Raw genomic sequence first — 26,361 nt, 5'->3', positions numbered from 1 at the left:
AATGCGACACTTAATCCAGTATAATTTATATTTTTATCATCACCGGATTGTGTCGTATTTAAATATTATAATTTAAAGTATTATTTAAAAGTAGACGTGTTAAAGTTTTGGATGGTTTATTTGGTAGAATATATAAAATGTTATGAAGTTTTTTGCTCCATTTTTCAATTAACTTGTGTCCAGATTAACAACAAAGGTGGCGTATCTAATATTATTGAAATACGACACAATATGGTTACGCTAAAAGTATAAATTATAACCTCCATATTCCTTTTATTAAAATTTGGATTGAAGTTTAGATACAATTTGAAATGGTGAACGAAGAAATCTATATTATAATATACTTATTCTTCTCCTCACATTCTGGATCAGAGCTGGTCGGCAACTTAAAATCATGACATGTATATTTTTCAATGACATTGCTAGTTTATTTATAACTTGTTTTAGATTATAGTTTATATACAGCTTTTGTGAAGAAATCAGACTAAATCTGAGTATACATATTTTTCTCAGACCACTTAAATTTGAATTCAGTGATATTACATCCTCATACTCATATCACATAATTCCGTCCTAATTATATCACAGCTTTGTTTGTATCTTAGTACATCTGCTTCAGATCTAACTGCATGACAAATTTTAAGCTATCAGATAAACTTTGCATGAATCACAGCTTTGTTTCTATATTTGTGCATCTGCTTCAGATCTAACTTCATGGCAAATTTTAAGGCATACCTGCCTGGTGGAACTTTTGACGTTTTAGCAGATTCTAATAGTGAAAACAGGCCAATAAAAATTTCAATACCCGCATTTATGACAAATATCTTTGATGAGTAATGTTCGCGTAAATTCACCAGACTCAATTTATTCAAAACTGTCCGGAGATCGTGCTTTATTCTCCTTATGGGATTTGTAGGGTTTGGGCCGGCAATCTCTCAATAACGTGCTTTTGTAATGTTGTCCAGCTATAGTTACAAGTCTCCACCTGGGAATTCATTCTCTGATAACTCACCCAACCGATCTCGATATATTCAACTCTTAACCAGAATTTCAGGGGGATCATTCAGTATGGATACTGATCAGTAATGCAACTACTGATATGAACTAATTGGGAAACAAATTTCTATTGTTGGAAAATACAGTAAGTTTGATCCTGAGACAATTGACCATAGTTCTTATAGTGGCAATAGATTGTTCCCAAGTTTAGTTTCCTAAGTCAGTAGAGTATATTTCGCCAAAAGAGGCATGGAGAGAGCTGGATTAACTCAGGTTCAGGGAAATGGCAGAGATTTGTTGAAGGAACCGCTTCTAAGTGAAAATGGTGAGGAAACTCAGTTGGTTTCCAGGTTTGGAGACGAACACAAGTCTGCTATTTATGAAGTAGAGCCTTCGGATGATGCGAAGGTCACTGCAAGGGTTGTATGGGAAGAAGTCAAAAAGCTGTGCTGGATAGGAGGACCTATGATTGGAGTGAATGTGTTTCAGTATTTCTTGCAGGTGATCTCTGTTATGATGGTGGGGCATTTGGGAGAGCTTGCACTTTCCAGTGCTTCTATTGCCACTTCTTTTGCAAGTGTTACCGGGTTGAATCTGTTGGTATGAATTTCAAACTCTGCAATCATTCAGTGTTTTGCAATGTAAACTCGTTTTTCAGGTTTCATTTGTTGAAAAACGAAAAATAAGGGAGGATTCAAATGAACGGTAAAATAAACCATTTTCAATTATTGTTGTTTTTGTTCTTCCATTGAGTGTAACTGTAAACACATCAAGGTATTTATTTGGGGTATCCAATTTCTCTTTTAATATTTGAAAGCCACCCAAGGTGGACTAATATGCTGTAAATTCTACATATTTCTGATAGTCCCTAACAACCTATTTTAGGAATTCTATTTCTATCTGTATCTATCTACCGAATTCTATTAATTTCAGTTAGGTATTTTTGGCATAGATAGATATTCCACTTAATGTTTATTTTAAGGTCTTTTTATTTTTATTCCTATGAACAACCTCAATTTACCTATCAGTTTGGGAATGATAGGTGGCATTGTATTCCAACTTGGTTTCCATTCTTTTGCGAATTTTTTTCCTAGTATGCCTTAGAAGCTTGGAGTCTGTTTAATCATGATGTGATTACCTCTCACAATTGACACAATCTCACAATTTCCTTGAAAAACAAATCAACAACCTTAGACGTAATATGAACCATTTTGGAGAATTTATCAACCCCTACAAAGATGAATCATTACCTCTTTAAATGTGACGTAAACCTAAAACAAAATCCATGGATAAATCCTCATAAGGTTCCTTTGGGACAAACTAAGTATACAAACCAATATTTTGGTTTCTTGCCTATGCTAACTTACATATTTCATATCTCTTAACATATTATCAAACATCTCACTTCAAACACGATCAATAATATCTTTTATCCAACAAAGCTCGAGTTTTGTCTCTTCCAAAGTGTGCATTCAATCCTCCATCATGCTACTTTTTAAACAAAATATATCCCTATTGGATCGTCTCAAGATGCATAGTTATTTTTCCTTAATAAAAATCCTTCTTGCAAGTAGTCTAGGTAGGTTGTACTCTCTATCAATAATGACTCCATATCTTCACAATTTTTTCATCAAATCCATGCATTTCCTTTATTACTTCAATTCCGATAACAACCAATGACATAGTTTCCAATAAAGCAACTCTACATAGTGAATCTACAACCTTATTTACTTGGCGTAATTTATGTAGAATTTCCACGAAATTCTGATATGCTAATATGAACAATCTGAAAACAATTTTTCTTTTCACATAGACACAAAATTTCTCTACCAAATAGCAGAGGAATAAAACAGAAATAATTGCACAAATTCACACAATAGAACACAACTATTTTCCAGGGAACCCAATCGGGAAACCCCTCGCTTGCTTCAGAATTTTATTGAGGAAAACTGAGCAATAGATCTGATACAAATACAAGCTTGTTTCAATCTGAAAATACAATGATTCTCCTGCCTGTCCTAGGCCTAAAACCCCTGTTTGATAGCTGATTTGCTTCCTCTTTCTATGCGCACTAGATGCTTCGATTTGCAAGTGTAAATCCTTAGGAAATAACCTCCTATTTCCTAGCGCTGGCTGAGCTCCTATTAAATAGGGAATATCCCGATTTCTATGCGCACTCCAAACAGAAATTGCTCTCCACAATAACTCGCACAAGAGGAAAACCCTTGGCTCGTTCCTCCACAAGTTCTCTTTCTCACAAACTCGTGCTTAAGAATAATGAATACAAAGTGTGCCTTCAATCTCCTTATAAGCCCTTCCGTTTGGCTATTGTTAGTGAGTTTCTAAATTAGGAAGTCGAACTGGAGCTTTTCTAGTTAACAAAAGTCAAGACAATTAGTTAACTAGATATTCCTAAAATTAGGAGGCTAACTCCGCTTGAACATTCAGTTCCTAATTTAACTCACACTAGAGGATAGATAGCTCGGTTACCCACAAACTCGCACTAGTCAAACTGCTTCTTGAACTCGTCCACATCACTGGAACTCATGCATGATTAAGAATATCACTAAATCGATTCCTTGAATTAAGGCACAAATCAAGGAATCCATTCCTATGCTACTTTTCAACACTCCCTATTAGCGAGGAAGAGATTTTGTACAACTCCCAACTTATCTTTGTGATGAACAAAATGCTCCTTTCCAATGCCTTGGTCAAGATATTTGTTGTCTGCTCCCTTGTTGGAATGTACAGTAGCTTCACCAACCACTTTTACATGTAATCTCTAAGATGCTTTGATCGATCATGAAACACAGGGTTGCTAGAGAGCTTAATGCAACTCATATTGTCACAATGTATCATGGTAGGATCCATCCTCTTTTTGAAAAGTCTTACAAGTAAATTTCTCATCCAAATAGCCTCGCAAGTTTCCTAACTAGCAGCCATGTAATCGGCCTCTGCTGAACTGAGTGCAACTGATCTCTGCTTCATGTTGTACCAAGAAACAATTGTTGACCCAATGCTAAAGATGCCGCATGAAGTACTATTCCTGTCTATGGATCTCCCTGCCCAACCTACATTTGTGAAGTCCTCAAGTCTCACTCCATCAACTTGTTTGTACCACAATCCATAGTCTGTTGTGCCTCTGAGGTATCTCATTACATGCTTTGCAGCAACCCAATGCACTCTGGTTGGTTCCACCATGAATTGACTTAGTTGGTTGACTGCAAAACAAATATCATTTCGGGTGTTGACCAAATACATCAACGACCCAATGAGTTCCCTGTATACTGTAGGATCCACTCACCCTCCTCTGCCAGCATCTGCCTTCCTCTAGTTTGTGACTAGAGGTGTGGCCACGGGCCTGCAATCCTGCATATGAAGTCTTCGTAGAATCTTTGTTGTGTACTTGCCCCGTCCCACAAACACCATCACTGTCATGTCCCTTCTCAAACACATTAGTAACAGGGTGCTGCTACACAATTTTGCACATTTTTTACTAAGGAAGAGGGCCCCACACTTTCGACTTAGGGACTTAGGGGCCAAATCGACTTTATTTAGCTGCTAGTGGAATGTGGGGGCCACCCACATAGGAGTTCGAATTAGCCATTCGATATGCTTGGAGGGAAAATCGAATGGGTGGATGGAGGGGCCCACACGAGGGTAAGGGGGCCCAAGGAGTTATAAAGAGAGATTAATTCTCATTTTGCATTCATCTTGATTATTTGACAAACAAACTTTCTTTTGTACGCTCTGCTGCTTAGCGAGTATGCCGGTTGTTTAGCCACGAGACTTTTGCAGGGAAGATTCAACCTCTACTTCAGGGGACTATCTGTGCCCGCCCTAGGGAGGCAGTTCCACAGAGGTTGCAGGAGTTTTAGCTCCGTTTTACAGTTCATTCAGCCATCAACGCAGGGAGGAACTGCGTATTCCTGGGCAACCAGAGAACACGCAGGAGGGGTTGGAAATCAGCAAGGGGTATTCACAGCTCGCTGGGAGAGCTGGGAATAGATAAGCAAGGGATTCATAGCATGCTGGGAGAGCCGGGAGTTGAGGAGGCAACATAAAAAGGGTAACCTTGCTGGAGTAGCATCCAACTAGACCAACACAACAGTCAATCAAAGTCCTGGACAAAGGTACTACGCAAAGGCCTGTAGCAGCAAACTCGTGGTGTAGGGAGAGCAGTCATCTGGACTAGGGGTCATTCGGGGAGCAAGGAGTTAGTCAATACAAGTGAACCCAACAATCTATGGGTATTTTCAGAGAGATTTGCATGTTGTTTCCTGCAAGTCGAATTTGGTTGTAGCAGCTAGGAGAGGCTCCAAGGAGGTTGAAAATCCAAAGTCAAAATCAGAGTAATTCCTTTCTGGGTTTTTCTGGGTTTTGTCTGAGGAGTCTAAGGCTAAAAGGATATAATTTTCTGGGCAGTTTTTGGGCACTTTCCTCAGGTCAAAGTCAACACATCAACAGTTTTGTTGGGACAACGTAGTGCAAGTGGTGCAACAACTGAACGATCATCATCTTAGCTATTCCATCACCTAGGTTTAGTCCAGCTTGTCCTTGAGACAAGCCCAGGTGCACCACTTCATTTATATTGTACCCATTGCCCTCAGATTTTATAATATATGGCTCAGCATGTTATGAAACCAGCTCACAAAAAGATAGAAAAGATAGTTGAACGCCTTAGAATTCAGCCTCTTCGAGGGGGCAACCTCCTTTACATTACACAAATGAACAATTCTTGGATGATACAAATGAAAAGACCTCCTTTCTATATATAGGAGTCTAAGGGGTCATAACATAATCAGAGCCGACATAAGAGTAATAATGTAAGGGCACAATAATAACAATAGTGGGCTTCTATAGGGGCCTAACACAACAGTTCCAGATTTACAGTGTTTCCATCGATGTATAATGCATGTTTTTAATTTTATGTTGTTACACTGTTTATTTGTTTAAATATCGCTCATATTCCCACTTAGGAACATTACAGTGGTATCAGAGCTCACATCTTGGCTCAACTATGGGTGGTATCAAAGATGAAAATTCGGGGGCCAGAACTGAAGGCTGAAGGTAAAATGCTTTCAAGTTAGAAATTTGAAGATTACAACGAATGTTTCGCAAACATGTTAAAACAATTGGAAATGTGGGTATCATTGAAGATGGCAAAGAAAAAGGAAAGCAGTTACAAATTTGAAGACTTGGAAGCAGGTGAAACAACATTAGTAGAGGAACCAGATACAGTGGATTCTTTGAGAAATACATCTGAAGGGAGCCAAAGGGTAAGTGATAATTCAGATGGTGGTAGGAGAAAGGTATGAATTTATGTTGTAGGTGCAGAGATTTCCAAACTGGTCTTAGGAGAAACGTATGGACCTTTTTCAAACGAAGTCCTAGTTGGCAAGGTTGTGAGAAGTTTGCCTCACAAAAAGGGTCAGCTGGCCACTAAGTCTGGCGATGACATGATAGGAGGTGCTTTCCATGTCAAAGGTTCAACAAAATATGGACACAAAACTTGTGAATATGGCCAGAAGTGCCTTGATGGTATCATTCCTATTTGCAGGGGACGAGACTCCACTCAAGAAGTGTTCAATATAAGTAAATTTTGACATAAAAATATGGTTCAGTTCATTGGATCCTGCATAAGGCCACCAGAAGTTTGTAATGATGACAAGATGAAATCATTATGCTCCTATTCAATACCTGCCAATTCTATGAAATATTCCTTCTCATATCCATTTCTGAAAGGAGTGAGGCCAGTGCTAGACAAAAGGTCATTGGAAACCTTTGCTGCAAATTCTGTCACAGAATCACCTGGGAAAAGAGAAACTATATCAGATATGCTTATTGACTCAATGCATACCTACTTGAGAATATCCTAGCCTAGGCAAATGAACCTAAGGTGCCAGAATTGCATGTTTGATGAAGGGAAGACCAAGGCAGATTCTGTGGTACTTGGAAGAGGAATTGGAGGACCTTGTGCTGCGAGCCTCAAGGCTAGATATGGGCAAGATGTTTGGGTTTCAGAAAGTCATGACTTATCTGGAGGAGCAGTACATTCACGTGCAATCAATGGCTATAAATTCGACTCAGGGCCATCTCTATTTTCTGGCTTCCCATCTACTGGACCTCACGCCAATCTTCTTTCTCAGGTTTTGGATATTTTGGGCGAGTCTTTTCCATGTGTTTCTTATGACTCCTTGGATTTGAAAGATCCATTTATATGTAGTTGTTTGGATCTACTTTGTTTTCTGCCTTCAGGATTCAAATCCGATGGTACACTAGCAGAAGAAATTGTATATATGTTCGCAGAATGGTATAAAACAGGTTGTCGAGCTGTTGGTGTTAAGCTGACAAGTAGGATTTCCATAAATGCAAAGGAGGCTGACTTCAGTAAGGCATTGCTATCTACAACTGCATTGCCAGATACCCATGGGGAAAAAGTGCAAAAATCGCCCCAATGTGACTCTTTCAAGCATCTCCATCTTGGTTTTGACGCAATGGATATCCTAAAGGACCTAGAACTATATCACATTATTATAAACCACTGGAAGCGAGGGGTGGATGCTCAGCCAAACGTTGTGCTCATCTCAATAGCGAGTATGGTAAGTCCACATTTAGCACCTAAGGGAAAACATGTACTTCACACATACACCTCTAGAACAGAACCATACGATGTGTGGTATGAATTGGATTGTAGAAGTGCAGAATACAAGAAGCTCAAGGCTAAGCGCTTTGTGGTCATGAGGAGAGCTGTTGAGAGTGTACTCGGAGCTGGTTTTTTTCAAGAAGAATGTGAGGTGAAGTTGGTGGGTACACCATTGACACATCAACAGTTCCTTCAGCGGAATGGAGGTACATATAGACCTACAATTCGCACAGGAGAAGTAATTCCTGGCATGGGAGTTTTTGACTTGGGGAATAATGAGACTGCAATCGAAGATAAAAGCAATGACGGTATAGAAGAACATCCCAACTCCAACATTCAATCAGGTGACGATGAGAGTAATGAAACTTTGAGATCTGATAGTAATCCTATGCTCCATGTAGGTGATGGCAAGGCTTAGTCAAAAGGTTGGACATGTGCAGCCGAATTTCAGCCTCTAAAATGGCCAAAGATCATTCTTTTAAAGATTAAACAGTGTTACGGGGCTGCTTTAGAATGAAAGGGGGCTGATACTGTTTATAAAAAAATAATTGAGAATTAAACAAGTGACAATGCAAACACTACAATCCACAATGACTCTATCTGAAGGCCTGTCATTGGTGGTCCCTAGAGGAGATCATTTGTTGATGATAGGTCTAAGTGGAAATGGAGAAACATCCATGTTAAAAACTATTTATGATATATGGTGCTTGGGTGAAGGCGCCATTAGAATCCATACAAAACATAGCAATGAAGAGCCTGATAAATCTATCAAGAATGTTACAGCTAGGCCACTATCAAATACATTTCTGCATAATTACTTGAAAGAAGAAAGCATTACCAAGTCTAGTTTCTTGGAAGAAGTTGTCAAGCATACTCAGTTACTTGGGCCGTGTTGTGATCTTGAGCCTATGGCGGTAGGCTTGTATAATGCAGATCTTGTAGGGCGGAAAATCCAAGTTGCAAATGAAGAACCATTGCCATTGAATTAGTCTCCAATTCCTCAATCAGGTCATACCTTTGTGGCACGCATTTATGATGAGAATGTTCCTAAAAGCTTCCTACCAGCAGCTAGATCTCTATATCAATATTGTCCCTCACCCTTATCGAGCAAGGTTAGAATTGAGACAAGAATTAAAGAAAGGGATACAGTTAGTGTACCTTATGATCCAATGATAACTAAACTATCAGCCTGGGAAGGAAACCGAGCAGCAGCATGGGTTAAATTAGAGGACCACCTATCAAAGTTTCAGATTGTTGGTGTACCAGCTAATGTTAAATCCCTCCAAGGCCTTGCTGGTCAATGTACCTTTTTAAATGGCCAAGTTGAAACAAATTTCATTGGGCACCTCACGAGAAATATATTTCCTAACGACAACGAAAAGTTAGTAGATAGTGAGTTTAAGGATGCTAGATTTGGTGCAGTTTTGAATGTTGTGTGTATTCGTGAGTGTGAACAATTAGAAGACAAAGGTCTCTCCAAAGGGAGATTGGCTTCGCTATGTTATGCTGCTCCAACTTTCCAAATTAACCATAAATGGGAAAATGGAAGAATTAACAAGGACTCCATACCAGTTGAAATGGTTGTCACACATGGGAAGGACATGTATTGTCTTGAGATTGAAGATAGAAGTTACTTTGGAATGACAGCTAGAAGCATTACAGCTGTTGGGGAAAACAACTCTAATTTACATGTTGATGGGGTTACCATGAATGTATCCTTGGCAGTCTATTCTCAGGTTTTTGTTGAATATATACATACTTGGTATGGCGACTACCACCACCAATTCAAGCAGCATACAATGAAATATCACGATGAAGAGGATGATGGTTATCTAATATGTTTGTTGTATGATGAGAACACTTGGAAATCAAAGATCAATGAGTTTGATGCAAAAACCAAGCCCCCCGAGCCAGTTACTATTGTCTATCTTTCGACAAGGGTACATTACAGTAGTGGGGTCATTGACATTCCACCAATACAAGAGAAGGCAATTGGAATCTCAGGTCAGCCTGTAACATTTGAGGGTATAGAGATAAAAACACAAAATTGCATTGCTATATTGGGGGGTTGCCTTGAAGATCCAGTGAGCAATGCATATGGGATGGCCAGTTTCCAGATATGGCCTTGGGATTCAGGAACCTTTGTGAAAGAAGGTCTCCACTATGGTGAATTGTTCTGTAGCATAGCAGGGAGCTACAATTGGGCAGAATTTAATGGGACCAGGGAAATACACTAAAGGCACATTTGGGACCTTGGTGAAGTTTGCAGTGATAGTGGGGGTCCACAGTCAGAGAGGGTGTTTGTTCGGGCATTGCTTAAGGACAAGCGATGTTTGGTGCATTGGAACAACTTGCCAGATGAGGATGCCACCTGGGAGGGTGAACATATTTTGGAGCACCTAGTTTTGAGGTTGCTTGATGGCAAGCAACAGTTGGAAGGGGAGGACTATCATATCCCTTCTCAAACACATTAGTAGAAGGGTGTTGCTACACAATTTTGCATATTTTTTACTAAGGAAGAGGGCCCCACACTTTCGACTTAGGGACTTAGGGTCCAAATCGACTTTATTTAGCTGCTAGTGGAATGTGGGGGCCACCCACATAGGTGTTCGAATTAGCCATTCAATATGCTTGGAGGGAAAATCGAATGGGTGGATGGAGGGGCCCACATGAGGCTAAGGGGGGCCAAGGAGTTATAAAAAGAGATCAACTCTCATTTTGCATTCGTCTTGATTATTTGAAAAACAAACTTTCTTTTGTACGCTCTACTGCTTAGGGAGTCTACTGGTTGTTTAGCCACTAGTCTTCTGCAGGGAAGATTCAACCTCTACTTCGAGGAACTATCCATGCCTGCCCTAGGGAGGCAGTTCCACATAGGTTGCAGGAGTTTCAGCTCCGTTTTACAGTTCATTCATCCATAAGCGTAGGGAGGAACTGCGTATTCCTGGGCAGCCAGAGAACACGCAGGAGGGGTTGGAAATCAGCAAGGGGCATTCACAGCTTGCTGGGAGAGCCGAGAATAGATCAGCAAGGGATTCACAGCATGCTGGGAGAGCCAAGAGTTGAGGAGGCAACATAAAAAGGGTAACCTTGCTGGAGTAGCAGCCAACTAGACCAACGCAGCAGTCAGTCCAAGTCCTGGACAGAGGTACTACGCATAGGCCTGTAGCAGCAAACTCGTGGTGCAGGGAGAGCAGTCATCCGGACTAGGGGTCATCCGGGGAGCAAGGAGTTAGTCAATACTAGTGAACCCAACATTCTAGGGGTATTTTCAGAGGGATTTGCAGGTTGTTTCCTGCAAGTCGAATTTGGCTGTAGCAGCGGGGAGAGGCTCCAAGGAGGTTGAAAATCCAAAGTCAAAATCAGAGAGATTCCCTTCTGGGTTTTTCTGGGTTTTGTCCAAGGAGTCTAAGGTTGAAAGGATATAATTTTCTGGGTGGGTTATGGGCACTTTCGAGTAGGTCGAAGTCAACCAATCAATAGTTTTAGTGGGACAATGCAGTGCAAGTGGTGCAGCGATTGAACGGCCATCATATTAGCTATTCCATCACCTGGGTTTAGTCCAGCTTGTCCTTGAGACAAGCCCAGGCGCACCACTTCATTTATATTGTACCCGTTGCTCTCAGGTTTTATAATATATGGCTCAACAGTTCCAGATTTACAGGGTTTCCACGGATGTATAATGCATGTTTTTAATTTTATGTTGTTACACTATTTATTTGTTTAAATATCACTCATCTTCCTACTTAGGAACATTACAATCACCATGCCAACCTCCAAGCCAAGGAAATAGTGCATAAGCCCCATATCCGTCATCTCAAACTCCCTTGCATGGTCCTCCTTGCAATCCTGGATCAAGCTCTCATGAGTCATCTCCAATTAGTATAAGGTCATTGACACAGAGAACTAGAATGAGCGGAAGCCCTCCAACCACGATGTGGTATAGTTGGCTGCTGCCTCACTCTTAGTGAAGCCTAATCCTCGAAGGTAGCTGTTAATCTGAGTGTACCATGATCTCAGAGCCTGCTTGAGCCCATAAAGAGCTCTCTTCAACCTGCACACGTGTGTCTCTGCTAAACGACTCGAACCCCTTTTGGTTGCTCTATATATATCTCCTCCTCAAAAACTCCATCGAGGAAAGTTGTCTTCATGTCCATCTGGTGGATCTTCCACCTCATATGTGTTGCAACTGCCATAATAGTCCTGATGGATGAATACCGCACTACTGGGGCAAAAGTCTCCTCATAGTCTATGCCCCCAATTTGTGAGAAGCCCTTGGCCACAAACCTGGCCTTGAACTTCTCCACACTCCCATTTGCTCCATTCTTCATCTTGTACACCCATCTTGATCCAACCATTGACTTCCCCTCCGGTTGTGGAACAATCTCCCAGACATCATTCTTCATGATAGAGGAATACTCCTCCACCATGGCATCCTTGCCAAAATTGCTGAGAAGTTACCTCCTTATAAGAAGAAGGCTTAGTTTCCACCAACTCTGTCATCAGTGCCATATATCCTGTGTACCTTTGTGGTTGTTTACTCTGCCTAAACATGGTGCTAGGAGCCTCGACCTGTTCCTAAGCCTTTGAATCAACCTCTTGGCCCACTTGGCCTTCTTCCTCCCTATGGTGAGGGGCTCTGTCTGATCTGTCTGCTCTCGACCTGGCTTGTCCTCCTCATCTTGCTGCAAATCCCGTTGCGCTACCCTATTGCCACTAGACTATGGCTCTGGATGAATCTAAGGCACTGGATGTGACTCCTGTTTGGGAGCAAGTAGCTCCTACTTAGGTACTGCAATTTGCTCACGCTCTAAGGAAACTCTCAGAGCCTAATCCTCCTAGAATCTCACATCTTTCCTAACAACTATCTTCCCGAGTCCTAAAAGATACACCATGTGTGCCTAAGATCTCTTACTATACCCCACAAAGATACCCTTCTTTGTTGTGGCATCTAACTTCTTCTTGTTATCTTTGGACACATGACAATAGACCTTTGTGCCAAAGATCCATAATTGTGAAACATTAAGCTTCTTTCCTATGAAATACTCCTCTAGTGTAGCTCGTCCAAGCACCCTGTGTGGACTCCTGTTCTGTATAAATACAACAATGTTGCATGCTTCTCCCCACAACAACCTAAGTAGACCTTGATCATTCAACATAGCCCTAGCTGCACCAACAATTCTCCTGTTCTTCCTCTCAGACACCCCATTTTGCTGAGGGTTATGAGGTGCTATAAACTCTCTCCTAGTACCTTCTTTTGAATAAAAGTCCTTGAAGGAATTAGAGATTTATTCTCCACCATTGTCACTTCTCATTGCCTTGATTTTCTTCCCGGTCTGCTTCTCTACCAAGGCCTTAAACTCCATGAACTTGTCTGAGACCTCATCTTTCCTTTTCATAAAATAAATCCAAGTTTTCCAAGAAAAATCATCAATGAAAGTAACATAATACCTGTGTCTTATCAGTGATGGAGAAGAAAAGGGTTTGCACACATCTGAATGCACCAACTCCAAAATCCCTTCGGCTCGACTATTCTGACCATGGAAGGAAGATTTGGCATATTTTCCAAGTGTGCATCCCTTGCACTCCCCACTCTTGTCAAGGCCTCATGCTGGTAATCCCGTGGAAATCAGTTGAAGAATCTTCAACGCCCCATGATGTAAGTGTCCCATGAGCCCATGTGAAAGTTCACTGACATCTACACATCCTGCTTTGCTGCTCAAGGCTCCATTAGTCTCTACATTCAACTTGTAGAGATTTTTCACCCTCACACCTGTTTGTTTCTTACATCCAGAAGCCAAGTGCTGGAGGTAAGCCTTACCTCTGCTGAAGATGACATCATATCCTTTATCCTCAAGGATAGCAATTGAAACCAAGTTCTTCTTTAGCCTTGGAACATAGAGAACATCTTTGAGATGAACAGTATTACATGACTCCCTCTCAAAGCTGACAGTACCAATTCCCTTGGTATCATACTTGCCATTATCTCCAAGCTCGATATTCACCTACATATCCTTCTCATTCAGCTGGCTGAAATAGTTTTGATTCCTAGTCATATGGAAAGAGGCTCCTGAATCAATATACCACGTATTGCTCCCTACTGAGCTTGCCATGCAAGCTATCAATGAGAAGTCCTTCTCAAACTGAGAGGCAAACTCATCTACCTCAGCTGATGTAGCTACATGCTCCTTATTTGACCCCTTCTTCTTCCTATTAGGACACTTAGAAGCATAGTGCCCGAAAACATGGCAATGGAAGCACTTGATCTTGCTTAGATCCTTCTTCTTGTCATTCTTCTGACTATTCTTGCTCTTCCCTTTGCCTTTAGCTTTTCCTGCAAGAGAAAGATCTCCTCCTCCTTCTCAACCTTGGAAGCCTTGCCACTTCTGCTAGAAGTCTCAACTAATCTAAGCCTTAGCTTCTCCTGGATGAAGTCACTCCATAGGAGTTCCCAATCCGACAACTTATCTCATCCAGTAATGCTTTGAACTAAAGTATGCCAATCTTTGGTAAACCCATTCAGAGCCACATGCACTAGCTTTGTGTCCATGGGTTGCTCTCTAACCGCTGCTAGCTCATCACGAACTTCCTGGATTCTGGTGAGAAAGGTAGTTACGCTCTCACCCTTCTGCATCTTGATTGTCCTCAGCTTCTCTTTGAGGACCATCTTCTGATTCTCGGAAGAATTTTGATAGAGCTTGATTAAGGCATCTCACATGTCCTTAGATGTATCTTTACCTGCAATATGAGGGACTACATGATACCGAAGTCCATCCGGGATCATCCTCTTGGCCTTGGCCATCTGCCTTTGGAAGAGCCTCAACTCGTTTGGATCTGAAGGTTCTGCAACACCTTTCTTAGCAAATTCCTTCAGCCCAAACTGGTCCAACAAGAATAATATGCGGACCTTCAAAACACCAAAATTTGAGGAGCCATCCAGTGTATCCTGCTCTCTCAATCTTAATCCTATGTGAGTTGTCATATTCCAAACTTGAAGACTATGTGTTGATCAATTGCTGTTCACACCTTTGATACCAAGTAGAATTTCCACGAAATTCTGATATGCTAATATGAACAATCTAAAAACAATTTTTCTTTTCACATAGACACAAAATTTCTCTAGCAATGGAATAGAGCATAAATAATTGCACAAATTCACACAATAGAACACAACTATTTTCTAGGGAATCCAACTAGGAAAACCCTCTCTTGCTTCAGCATTTTATTGAGGAAAACTGAGAAATAGATCTGATACAAATACAAGCTTGTTTCAGTCTGAAATTACAATGATTCTCCTATCTTTCCTAGGCATGAAACCCTTGCTTCATAGCTGATCTGCTTCCTCCTTCTATGCACACTAGAGGCTCTGATTTCCAAGCGCAAATCCTTAGGAAAAAACCTCCTATTTCCTAGTGCTGGCTGAGCTCCTATTAAATAGGGAATTTCCCTACTTCTATGCGCACTCCAAAGAGAAATTGCTCTCCAAAATAACTCGCACAAGAAGTAAACCTTTGGATCATTCCTCCACAAGCTCTCTTGCTCACAAACTCGTGCTCAAGAATAAAGAATACAAAGTGTGCTTTCGATCTCTTTATAAGCACTTTGATTTGGCTATTGTTAGTGAGTTTCTAAATTAGGAAGTTGAACTGGATTTTTTCTAGTTAACAAAGTCAACACAACTAATTAACTAGATCCTCCTAAAATTTAGGAGGCTAACTACATTTGAGCATTCAGTTCCCAATTTAACTCACATAAGAGGACAGATAACTCGGTTCTCCACAAACTTGCACTAGTCAAATTGCTTCTTGAACTCATCCACATCATTGGAACTCGTGCATGATTAAGAAGATCACTAAATCGATTCCTTGAATCAAGGCACAAATCAAAGAATCCATTCCTACGCTACTTTTCAATAATTTATACTTGAACATAAACAAAAGGTTTTGAAAAAATTATACTTGCAGTGTCTAGTGTTACTCAACATTGCTTGGCTATTAATAGTGTTCTGTAATATACTTTTGCTAAAGTATGATAATATAACCCAAAAAATATTTAAATTCACTTTGGCACATTTTATTAAACACTTTGTGAACACACATATCTTCAAACACTTTGTACCCTGACTGTAGATTAATTTTCGAAAAGAACTTAACTCCCCTCAACTCATCCATCAGCTCATCTATACGTGGGACACTGGGATGGGGTAGTGGTTCTTCAGTGTCTTCTTGTTGAGGGCCCGATAATCAATGCACATATGTAAGGACCCATCCTTCTTCTTCACCAGCGCAACCGATGAAGCAAAAGGGCTAGAGCTGGGCTTCATATGCCCAAGTTCCAATAGCTCGTGGATGTCCCTCTCTATCTCATCCCGATATGCCTTGGGATGTTGATAAGGAGTGGTGATGATGAACTACACTCCTGGCTCTAGCTCGACAGTGTGCTCAAACCCCTGGTCAGGTGGTTGATCCGATGGTATGTCCTCAAACACAACTGGATACCTATCAAGAATAGCCTCTATCTCCGCATGTGGTGGCTTGGGCTTGCCCCCAACCTCTGAGATCCTCAACTCCAAAACCCACTCAATGTCTCCATGTCTCAAGTCAGCCTCCATCTTGTGGGACAAAACAGTCTGTGGTGGGTATGAGTGCATTCCCTGAAGCAACACTGTCTTGCCATCTGGCCCTACAAACTCCATCTCCAACTTCCTCCAGTCTGTTGTGACTCTGCTAAGCGCATAGAGCCACTGGATTCCCAACACCACATTGGTGTCCGATACGTCTACTACAAAGAAATGATCTGTCATGGAGTAGTTCCCCATGGTCACTGTCAAAGCTGGCACATAGCGAGTGCACTGCATGGTTCTGTTGCAGGCACAAGAAATGAGAATCCCTCAAACTCCTCAATTGTGATGCCTCTCCTCTGAACCAACTGAGCATCAATTAAATTGTGGGTAGCCCCACTGTCCACCAGAACTAATACACATTGCCCCTGAACAGTGCCTCTAATCCTCAAAGTCAAAAATTTGGGTACACCACACAGTGATGTAAGGACCCCTCCAGAAGGTGCAAAGGAAACTCCCCCTGGTGGTGGTGGTGGTGGTGGTGATCCTCCCTCCTGAGGTGTTGTGCAGTCATCTCCACCCATCTCAAAATAGGTCTCATCCTCTGCATCGTCGTCAGAGAAGACCTCGATGTAGTGGGCCTTTCCCGTTGCACATATGTGGCCTGGTGCCCATGGCTCCTGACAAGTGAAGCATAGTTTCCTCCTCTTGAGGTCTCTCTGGGTCTCCTCATCCAACAACCCATGCCCCTAATTGGCCCTCGGTGGTGAAGCCTTGGTGTCTTTCCCCCTCTGCTAGCCCATGGAACCACCAATCATGGGCTTCCCCCTCCAAATGGAACGTGGCAATCTTTATTGCCTCTCCTTCCATCATTTGATTCAGCTGGAAATAGACATCCAGCTTTTCGACCCATGCCTTGGCCGAGCTCTTAGAGGACCCATCGAAAGTTGGGAGCAATAGCCTCCCCACAGTGCGTTGCAAGTCTGTACCCTGCATGTTTCCTCCTCTACAATGTCCCTTGGGCCTATTGTTGCCCTTCAACTGGTAGAAATCCTTGAAAGTAATGGCCCTCCCAAAATCAGGTCCATAGGACTGATACTCCAGGAAATAGTCCCCATAAGATGCCTCCTACTCCGGGTGCTCACCAGCTTCAGATTGTAGGAATGGTGGACCTAGGGGGTGTGTTCAGAATCAGTGACATGTTGGCATTAAGAGATGCGTGGTGCTGCGAAGTGTCAAACCCCTCTCCATAGTGGAAATCCCCTTGGACTCCTTTACCCTTGTTGCCATTGCCATTTCACTGGCCCATTCCTTCAATGTTCCGGGATAAGTCCTACACTACCTTCAGTAGAGATGGGCAAACTCCTTTTCCTCATCCCTTTTGTCTCCTTCATTGTCTCCCATGTTGGCTTCTTCTACCTAAGGCTCTGTAGTTACAAGTGTTGATTTGGGGTAGCATTGGATGTGCTCTAGCCATGTAAATTGGTGGAGAGGCTAAAGCACATGAGGTATCCAAGACCCAAAAATGGTTTGGGGAAATTCCACCCGGCTAGAGAGATATTAAAATAATTAATATTTTTTGGAGTTCCTAAGTCTAAACTTAGGAAAATTAAAATATTAATGGGTATTAATATAAAATTGGGTGAGGATGTTCTAAACGACATGGATCAAGCCAAATCTAATCTTAGTTGTTGATTAGAGATTTAATCTCGGTCATTGAAGACTCAACAGAGAAAGTATAAGAGGAGGCTTGAGGGTCAGTTGGAGACACACCAAGATTGATCAGTCAGTTCAATTTTCTGGAGCGAGGTTTGCTAAGAAAATTCCAACAAGTGATCTGAGTTTCGGTGAGGGGCAGTGAGTGCATAGCAGAGAGGCAGAGATAGTGCTGAAGGACCAGCGCAGAGGAAGAGGAGGCTACGCAAAGCCAGTAGGAGCCACGCAGAGGACTAGAGTGGCTACGGAGAGGCTGGCAGGGCCTGCGTGGGTGACGCAGAAGGCCAGAGAGCCAGCGTAGAGTAGTAGAAGGTTGATGCTGGGGGCTTCAGAGTGACGTAGATGCCAAGAGGGTTGACGCGGAGCCTCAAAGAAGCGTTGGAGAAATTGTCGTGGAGCAAACTTGTTGAATATCTGCTTCCGAAGAGAGGTATTACTGCCAGATAGATTTCTTTGTTGGGTGAGCCAGTTTGGCACCCTAGTTGTACTCAAGAAAGCTGCTTAATAATAAAACCCTCAGAATTGCTACACCGGTTTTCACAAGTTGGGTTTTTTCAGGGATGATTGTCCAAAAATAACGGTGTCCCTTGTGTGTTTCTCTGTTATTTCAGTTGATGATCTGTAGATGGTTGAGACCACATTTGTGTTTATTTTCAGTATTTATATGGTTAAATAACTTGTTAAGAAATAAACAAGTAGGTGAAATAAACTAGATAATGCAAGAAGCATTTCTAACGAGTTAGACTTAGAAATTTCAACATGGTATCAGAGCGTTGCAAATCACAGGAGAACTGAAGGCACCAACTAAATCATAAAATTTGCGGCAGAAACAGCTGTCCCGAGAGACAGAGTTGTTCCTAAGCAGAAGGAAGCAGAGAAGAAGTGACGCAGAGGGCCCGTGTCATCATTTCGAGCCAGAGAGAGGGCCAGCGCAGAGGCAGTGAGAGGCAGAAGAGGCTCACAAAGAGCCACGTCATCCTACTCAGCCAGGTAGGAGTGACGCAATTGGCCATAGGAGCGATTCAGTGTTGTCGGGATTGCGCAGAGCTAAGAGGCTCAGTTTCTTCAACTGTTGGGACCTAGGGAGCTGTGGGCAGATTATGGATTAGGAAGTTGGTGGGGTGTTGTTGTTGTCGAAGCAGAACAGTACCTAACGGGACAAAACCAAGGTAGAGGGAGTCACTACCTAGGAGGATTTCTAGCCAAGAAATCCAGATCCGTGTTGCAGGTGCAAAGAGGATCAAAGAGGAGAGGTTCGACTGTTGGTAGAAGGATTTCCAGGAGGGAAATCGAGACTTAGAGGGAGTCTAGAAGACAATTTCCAAGAAGGAAATCGAGACTCAGAGGGAGTCTAGGTTCCAGGAAGGAAGTCGAGACTCAGAGGGAGTCAAGGATAAGAGCGGAGATGGCAATGAACGAATTGAGGGATCAGGACAGGTTGGACGGGGCCTCCAACTTTGTCATCTGGAAGGCCAAGATCCTATATGTTCTGGATAGACATCGCATCAAGGGCTTCGCCTTGAGAACCGTGGCTATCCCAATCGACCCAACTGATAATGAAAGGTATGAGGATGCAATGGCCAAAGCAAAGTGCATAATCCTTGATGGGGTCAAGGATCATGTAGTACAACATATTGCTGATAAGAACACGACAAAGGAGATGTGGGATACCTTGACGACATTGTATCAAGGCACTTCCGTGCAGAGGAAGATGCTACTGGAGAATCAGTTGCGGTTGTATCAGATGCAGAAGGGGGAGCAGATAGATCTATACCTCAGCAGGTTGCAGGAGATTCGGGACCAACTTACTTCCATAGGGGCCACGTCGGATCAAGAGTTCATGGTGAGGACTGCCCTGAATGCAGTCTCCAAGGTTGGGAGACATTTGTCCAAAGCATTTTGGGCAGAGGTAATCTTCTAGGATGGGAAGAGATGTGGGAAACTCTTCACCAAGAAGAGATCAGACCACTGACCAAGGCGGGAAGTAGCAGCAAAGGAGGTCGAATCAAGAAAGAGGAGTAGGATGCAACTCTGGCATCTACGGGACAATAGGGGAAGAGAAAGAAGAAGGACATCTCCAAGGTAAAGTGCTTCCATTGTGGGGAATTGGGTCATTATGCAACCCAGTGTCCCAGGAAGAAGAATAAGGGAGAGGCTCCTAAGTCTCGACGCCAAGGCAGCTTCGGCTAAGGCAGAGAAAGAAGTCAAGATGGATGACGACTATGCCATGACTGTGCATGCACCTCTAGAGAAGAGGTGGGGTGACATCGAGCTGTAGTCGGGAGGACTACAGAAGATGTGGGGCAGGATCCTTGAGGTACCCAAACTCTTGGATCATATTCGGCTATTGGAGCCCCGAGAGACAGTAGTAGGATGATGGATGTCGGTAGAAGCAAGATGCAGATGGAGTGACAAGGCAGTGCTAGAGTGCAGAGGTCTTTGGCACCGTAGTGAGGGTTGCAGCAGTGCGGAAAGGCACAAAGGTGGTTTCAGCAGTGCAGAAAGGCACAGAGGTGGTTGCAGCAGTGCGAGAGGCACAAAGGTGTTGCAGTAGTGCAGAGGCAGCACAGGATAGCAACAGAGGTAGCTTCAGCATCAGGTGGGCTTATAGCCTGACAAGGATGTCAGTAGTTGGGTAGATCAATTACTTACTTCTCAGTTCCTAAGTTGCAGTGCAGCAGTCAGTGTAGATAATATCGGCAAAATATCGCCGAATAGCGTAAATATCGCGATATTTTCGGTGAGCCGAAATATCGGTGAGAAAATATCGCGATATTTACGAGATATCGGCGATATATCGGTAAAATATCGCGCAACGATAGAAAATATCGCCGGGCGTGTTTTGCCGCGGCTAGAAAAAGGAAAACTTGGTTTTTTTTTCTTCATTTTTGTTTCTGAGTGTTGGAGAAGGAAGGAGAAGAGTTTTGTGGTGGTTGTCAAGGAGGGTTTGAGGATCAAACAACGATTATCACCACCAACTAAGATTTTTTTGTGGATCAAAGATTGAAGAATAGTGAGACAAACTTCATTTCTTCCATTAACAGGTATGTTCTTAAAAACCCCTATGTTAATGATTTTTTCATAGATTTAGGGTTATGCTTGCTTGCCTCTTTGCCTACCAACATTTTGTTTCTTTGTTTTTTTCCATTTGCTATGATTTTCATGCCCATGAACCAATGCAAGGGTTTTAACTTTTCTCCATATTTGAACAGCAAGCTTCATTTTTTTTTTCAACTTTCTTATCTTCATTCACATTGCAAAATGCAAATAATGTAGTAATTTTTTTTGAATGAGGTGGTTATTGCTTATTATTTTTTCATTTTGTGTTGGGGGGTTTAATGCCAATTTTTTGTTTTTTTTGTGCCCTAGGTTTGAATTAGTTCACTACAAATGTCAAATATGCCAAAAGCCTTGGACCCATTTTGGGAGTATGGGGAGGCCGTTGGTGGGGCAAATCAAGCATATATATCATGCAACTTGTGTGGGACCAAGATGTCAGGAGGGGTTACACGATTGAAATACCATCTGGCTAGACTCTCTGCATATGATGCAGATGTAATGCCTTGTATGGTTTCTAGTGCAGAGGTTACACAAAAAGCTCGTGAAGCAATTGCTGAACAAGACAGAAAGAAAGCTGCTAGGGAGAGGCCAATGGTCTCAGATAGATAGCTGCTAGTTTTATTTGTTTTGCAACTTTTGCTACATATAAGTTTATAACTCATGATGATGAAATACTTTTAAAGTTTTATATATGTGAACTTATTTTGTTTGAGTCCTTGATTGGACAATTATCACTATCAGGGATCAGCAGGATATGTGATGTTATTTTGTTTGAGTCCTTGATTGGACAATTATCAGGGATCAGCAGGATTTGGTATCGCCTTTGAAGTTTGATGTATCATTTCTATTTGACATCATATATATCAGTGCCTTCTTCATATTTATGTGCCAATGTGTTTAGTTCATGTTGTTATTGCTTTATATGTTTAGAAATCTGAAAAAAATGAATATATTATGCATTTTTTATGCTTGCCGATATTTGCCGATATTTTCGCCGATATTGCCAATAAGATATTTTTTGGACCCTCGCTAATATTTTTTCCGATGCCGATATTTTCAACACTGGCAGCAGTGGTAGTGGTAGTGCTATGGGCAACACGATGCAGCATGATGAGAGAGAGCTGCAGTGCAGATGTAATGTTGGGAGGAAGGACCAGCAGCAACACAGATGCAGACGGAGATGCAGTACATATGTAGCAGTGGCAGTGGCAGAGCCATGGGTAGCAGTATAGGAGGCAGCAGTGCAGAGGATGTTGGGTAGTAGGCCAAGCATCAACATAGGTACCAGTGCCGAATGATTAGGGTGATGTTCAGTGGTGGAGCATTACTAGAGCACATTCCTCGCTAAGAGGGAGTGTTGATTTGGGGTAGGATCGGATGTGATCTAGCCATGAAAATTGGTGGAGAGGCTAAAGCACATGAGATTTGCCAGACCCAGAAATGTTTTTGGAAAATTCTACCCGGTTAGAGAGATATTAAAATAATTAATATTTTTTGGAGTTCCTAAGTCTAAACTTAGGAAAATTAAAATATTAATGGGTATTAATATAAAACTGGGTGAGAATGTTCTAAAAGACATGGATCAAGCCAAATCTAATCTTAGCCGTTGATTAGAGATTTAATCTCAGTCGTTGAAGACTCAACAGGGAAAGTATAAGAGGAGGCTTGAGGGTTAGTTGGAGACACACCAAGATTGATTAGTCAGTTCGATTTTCTGGAGCGGGGTTTGTTGAGAAAATTCGAACAAGTGATCTGAGTTGCAACGAGGGGCAGTGACTGCATAGCAGAGAGGTAGAGATAGTGCCGAAGAACTAGCGCAGAGGAAGAGGAGGCTACACAGAGCCAACAGGAGCCACGCAGAGGGCCAGAGTGGCTGCGCAGAGGCTGGCAGGGCCCGCGTGGGTGACGTAGAAGGCCAGAGAGCCAGCGTAGAGCAGCAGAAGGGTGACGCAGGGGGCTTCAAAGTGATGCAGAGGCCAGGGGGGTTGACGCAGAGCCTCAGAGAAGCATTGGAGAGATTTCCGTGGGGCAGACTTGCTGAATATCTACTTCGGAAGAAAGGTATTACTGCCAGATAGATTTCTCTTTTGGGTGAGCCAGTTTGGCACCCTAGTTGTACTCAAGAAAGCTGCTTAATAATAAAATCCTCAGAACTGCTGCACTGATTTTCCCAATTTGGGTTTTTCTGGGGACGATTGTCCAAAAATAACAGTGTCCCTTGTGTGTTTGTATGTTATTTTAGTTGATGATCTGTAGATGGTTGAGACTGCATTTGTGTTTATTTTCAGTATTTATATGGTTAAATAACTTGTTAAAAAATAAACAAGTAGATGAAATAAACTAGATAATGCAGGGATAATTTCTAAGGAGTTAGACTTAGAAATTTCAACAACAGGATCAGGGGTGATCTCCAACTGTCTTTCTTTTCTTCTATACCTTTGCCTTCGGTATGTTACGTTCTGCTTATCCTTCGGTGTTATAGACTGCATTGTTCCCACAGGATGTGCCAATTCTATGAGCTCTGATACCACTGTAATATCCCTAAAGGAAAATTAACAATAGATATGCAAAGAAAAATAGACAAAAACACCATGAAACAATAACAGGTAATCAGACCAAAAATTGGCACCAAAAATTGCATTTTGTACTCTTTTTATTAATGAAAAAGGAGTGTACATTAAGGTGCTGGAATGAGTGCACCTAGGCTTCCTCTAGGAAAGCTAGCAAATCCCAAAATGATAAGTGAGACAACCTCCTACAAATAGTTGCTACGCTGCCCAAGTACTGTGTGGTAGCTGCCTAGAAATGTGTTGCTACCTGAAAGGATCTTCTAATAGGGCCCTCTCCACTGCTCAGAAAATTTCGGGAAATTAATCTCGACCTCTCCTCAATAAACCCAGAATAACCCACGAAGGGTTTGGCCAAAGCTTAACTCCGGAAATTCGACCTTCTTTGGTTTGAGTGGCTCTGCTGCTAGGAAAATCGAAGCACCTGTAGAATCTATTGCTAAATGCCCCAAAAATGCTTGCAATCCCTGTTAGCAGGCTCCCAGGCCTTCCCTCCAAGTTTCCACCTCAAACTCCACTCACTCCTCAACCTCCTGGAGTGACTCTACCCAAGACTGCGGGGTCGCTACGCTGTTGTAGCTTCCCATTGCCTGTAGTACGGCCTCGCTGATTCTGGTATGATTTAGAACTAATTAGAACTCCCTGCTTGGGTTGGAACTCGAAGTCCACCGAAGCAAGGGCCGGGATCTCCGCTTGGAAACACCCGTGTGTTGAACAACACATGGAGACCTGGCGCACTGCTCATTTGTGCTATGTCAAAAGACAAATTCTGAAATGATAGATTATTGAGCAAAATGAGAGTCCCTCCTTCCTTTTGTCAAGTTGCCTCCAAGATTTCCCATGTGGGCCCACATCGAATTCCTACCCAATTCCGCTCCAATAAGAGTGTACTCTCCATGTGGGCTGAAATTCCCTTGTTGTCGCCCCCACGCTCCACCAATGCCACAATTTGTCATCTAACTCTAATGTTGGAGTGTCTCCTATGCCAAAAATCAAATGTGGGTCGTCTAAGCCCACTTATCCTAAGTGTAAGCATGTAATAAACCAAAATTGAGCAAAATTGATATTTACTTAGTAAAATACTTTTAGGAATATCACAACTGTTGGGAATTTGTTGCCTCAATGTATCCACTATCTCCTTTTATCCTTTTTCTAAACCATTCAGATTTTTTAGGAGGCTCTAAAATGCTATCTCATACTTGTCTCGATTCCCCCTCTATCCTGTATCTTCTCGTGTCGCCAAATCCCCTTCTCTATGTTCGGATGACCCCAGTTCTAGATGAATCTGCTCCTATATGTCATGTTTTGTCTATTAGGGGTCATGTGCACCACTCAACAATTCAACCTACTAATCTATAATATTCCTACTTAGGAAATACAATGATAAACAAAGGAAAAACTGACATGCACACACACAAATTTAGATACATAAGTAGATACCCAGAAAATCTCCAAAAACATCACCCAACTGATCCATTTTATTATATGGAGCAATAGTACAATGGGGTATGAAAGGAGTGCACCTAGGCTTGCCAAAATGGCAAGCTAGACAAGCCCCAGGTAGAAAAATACAATGCCTAGATGAGGAAATGAGTTGCCCCAGCTATGCTCTGCACTGCCTTGGAATCACTGCTTTTTCTACTGGAAATAACCTGCTGAAAGATCGTCCTCCAGTGCTCAGAACATTCCTAGAAATTAACTCCAGGCTCCTCTCTAATAACCCACCAAAACCCAGAAAGGGTTTGGTCTAGTTTCGACCCCCGAAATTGACCCGCAATTACTACACCCTCCAAATTGGCTGGAAATTTCGGCCCTCTTGGAAAATCTCTGCGGCAACCTCCAAAATGGTGCGAAAAGGTTGGGCTTCACTCCTCCAGATGACTCCCTAAATCCCCCAGCTCAAATCAACTCCCCAATCTAGCTCCCTAACTCCCACATGTGCCTAGGAAGTTCTCAATGCGCAGGCTCACGCAGTCACCAAAATGGCACGTTGTAGCAGCAAGGGCTTTCACCCAAAATAGTGGTTGTCCTTCCCCAAGACCTCCAACAATAGATGATGAAATGCTTCCCTTGGAATCCTCCACGAATTGGCTGCTCTTGTTGATCTCCCCAAGTGCAATTCGTACTGCCTACTGCTCCCACAAAGCAGCAATGAGGCCCCACGAGATCCCTGTGACAATGTTGAACCGACTCACAATAGATAAGACTTCCCTCCTTGGGCTGGCACTCGAAGTCCACCAAAGCAAGGGGTGAGAAACTCGCCTGAGAATATTGGGTGTAGACTCAGCTAAACAACTCAAGCGTGCTAGATGCAAGTAATTGTAAAAATGTCAAAATCCCCAAACTGAAGTGATCCCCTTCTATTTAACCTTGGCTGCCTCCTCCTCATGTGGGTCCCATCATCAAACTCCCTTCCTTCCCAAGTAGCTCGAATTGCCCAAGTGGAGCGTATTTCCTTCTTGGTGGCCCCCACATTCCACTAAGAGTTTGATTTTGCCTTTTTCCATAGTGTGAGTGCCTCCATCAAATAAAAATTGGAAGTGGGGTCCTCCAACCCACTTCTCCTAAGTTAGAACCCAAAATTGTCAAAATTGTACAAAAATTATATTCTCACTTAGCAATAATTGCTAAGTGGGAATATCACAGTCCTCCCCGCCTAAATGTTGCTTGTCCCCAAGCAACTACAAAGATGGATGTTGGAGTACCTGCTCTCCCTCCCAAGTGGCATCCTCATCAGGCAAGTTTCTCCATCTGACCAAGAATTCTTTGATGACCCTGTTCCGCAATCATCTCTCATGGGTGTCCAAAATGCTCTC

The 26,361-nt window shown here is 42.3% G+C and overlaps 2 protein-coding genes across 2 annotated transcripts in view; both read left to right on the top strand.

Moving 5' to 3' along the window:
* Positions 1 to 1,245: 1,245 nt before the first annotated feature.
* The window catches only part of LOC149179315 (protein DETOXIFICATION 16-like), a 272,397-nt gene continuing 247,281 nt past the window's right edge, over positions 1,246 to 26,361 (top strand). The window contains exon 1 of the mRNA XM_089422421.1: positions 1,246 to 1,596. Within this exon, the coding sequence (XP_089278547.1) occupies positions 1,246 to 1,596 (351 nt within the window). The remainder of the gene's footprint in view (positions 1,597 to 26,361) is intronic.
* Positions 6,885 to 8,060, top strand: LOC149179317 (prolycopene isomerase 1, chloroplastic-like). Its single transcript, XM_089423887.1, has one exon. The coding sequence runs from the start codon at positions 6,885 to 6,887 to the stop codon at positions 8,058 to 8,060; it is 1,176 nt and encodes a 391-aa protein (XP_089280013.1).

This window comes from Pinus tabuliformis, chromosome 4_1, assembly GCF_031772625.1.
Source record: "Pinus tabuliformis cultivar Carrire ecotype Pingquan chromosome 4_1, CPIR1, whole genome shotgun sequence".
NCBI classification, from domain to species: Eukaryota; Viridiplantae; Streptophyta; class Pinopsida; order Pinales; family Pinaceae; genus Pinus; species Pinus tabuliformis.
The sequence above is the reverse complement of the archived record's forward strand: the minus strand, read 5'-3'. Positions and strand labels throughout refer to the sequence as shown.

Coding starts and splice junctions, on each gene's coding strand:
- LOC149179317 (XM_089423887.1), top strand. CDS start 6,885: ATGAACCTAAGGTGCCAGAATTGCATGTTTGATGAAGGGAAGACCAAG.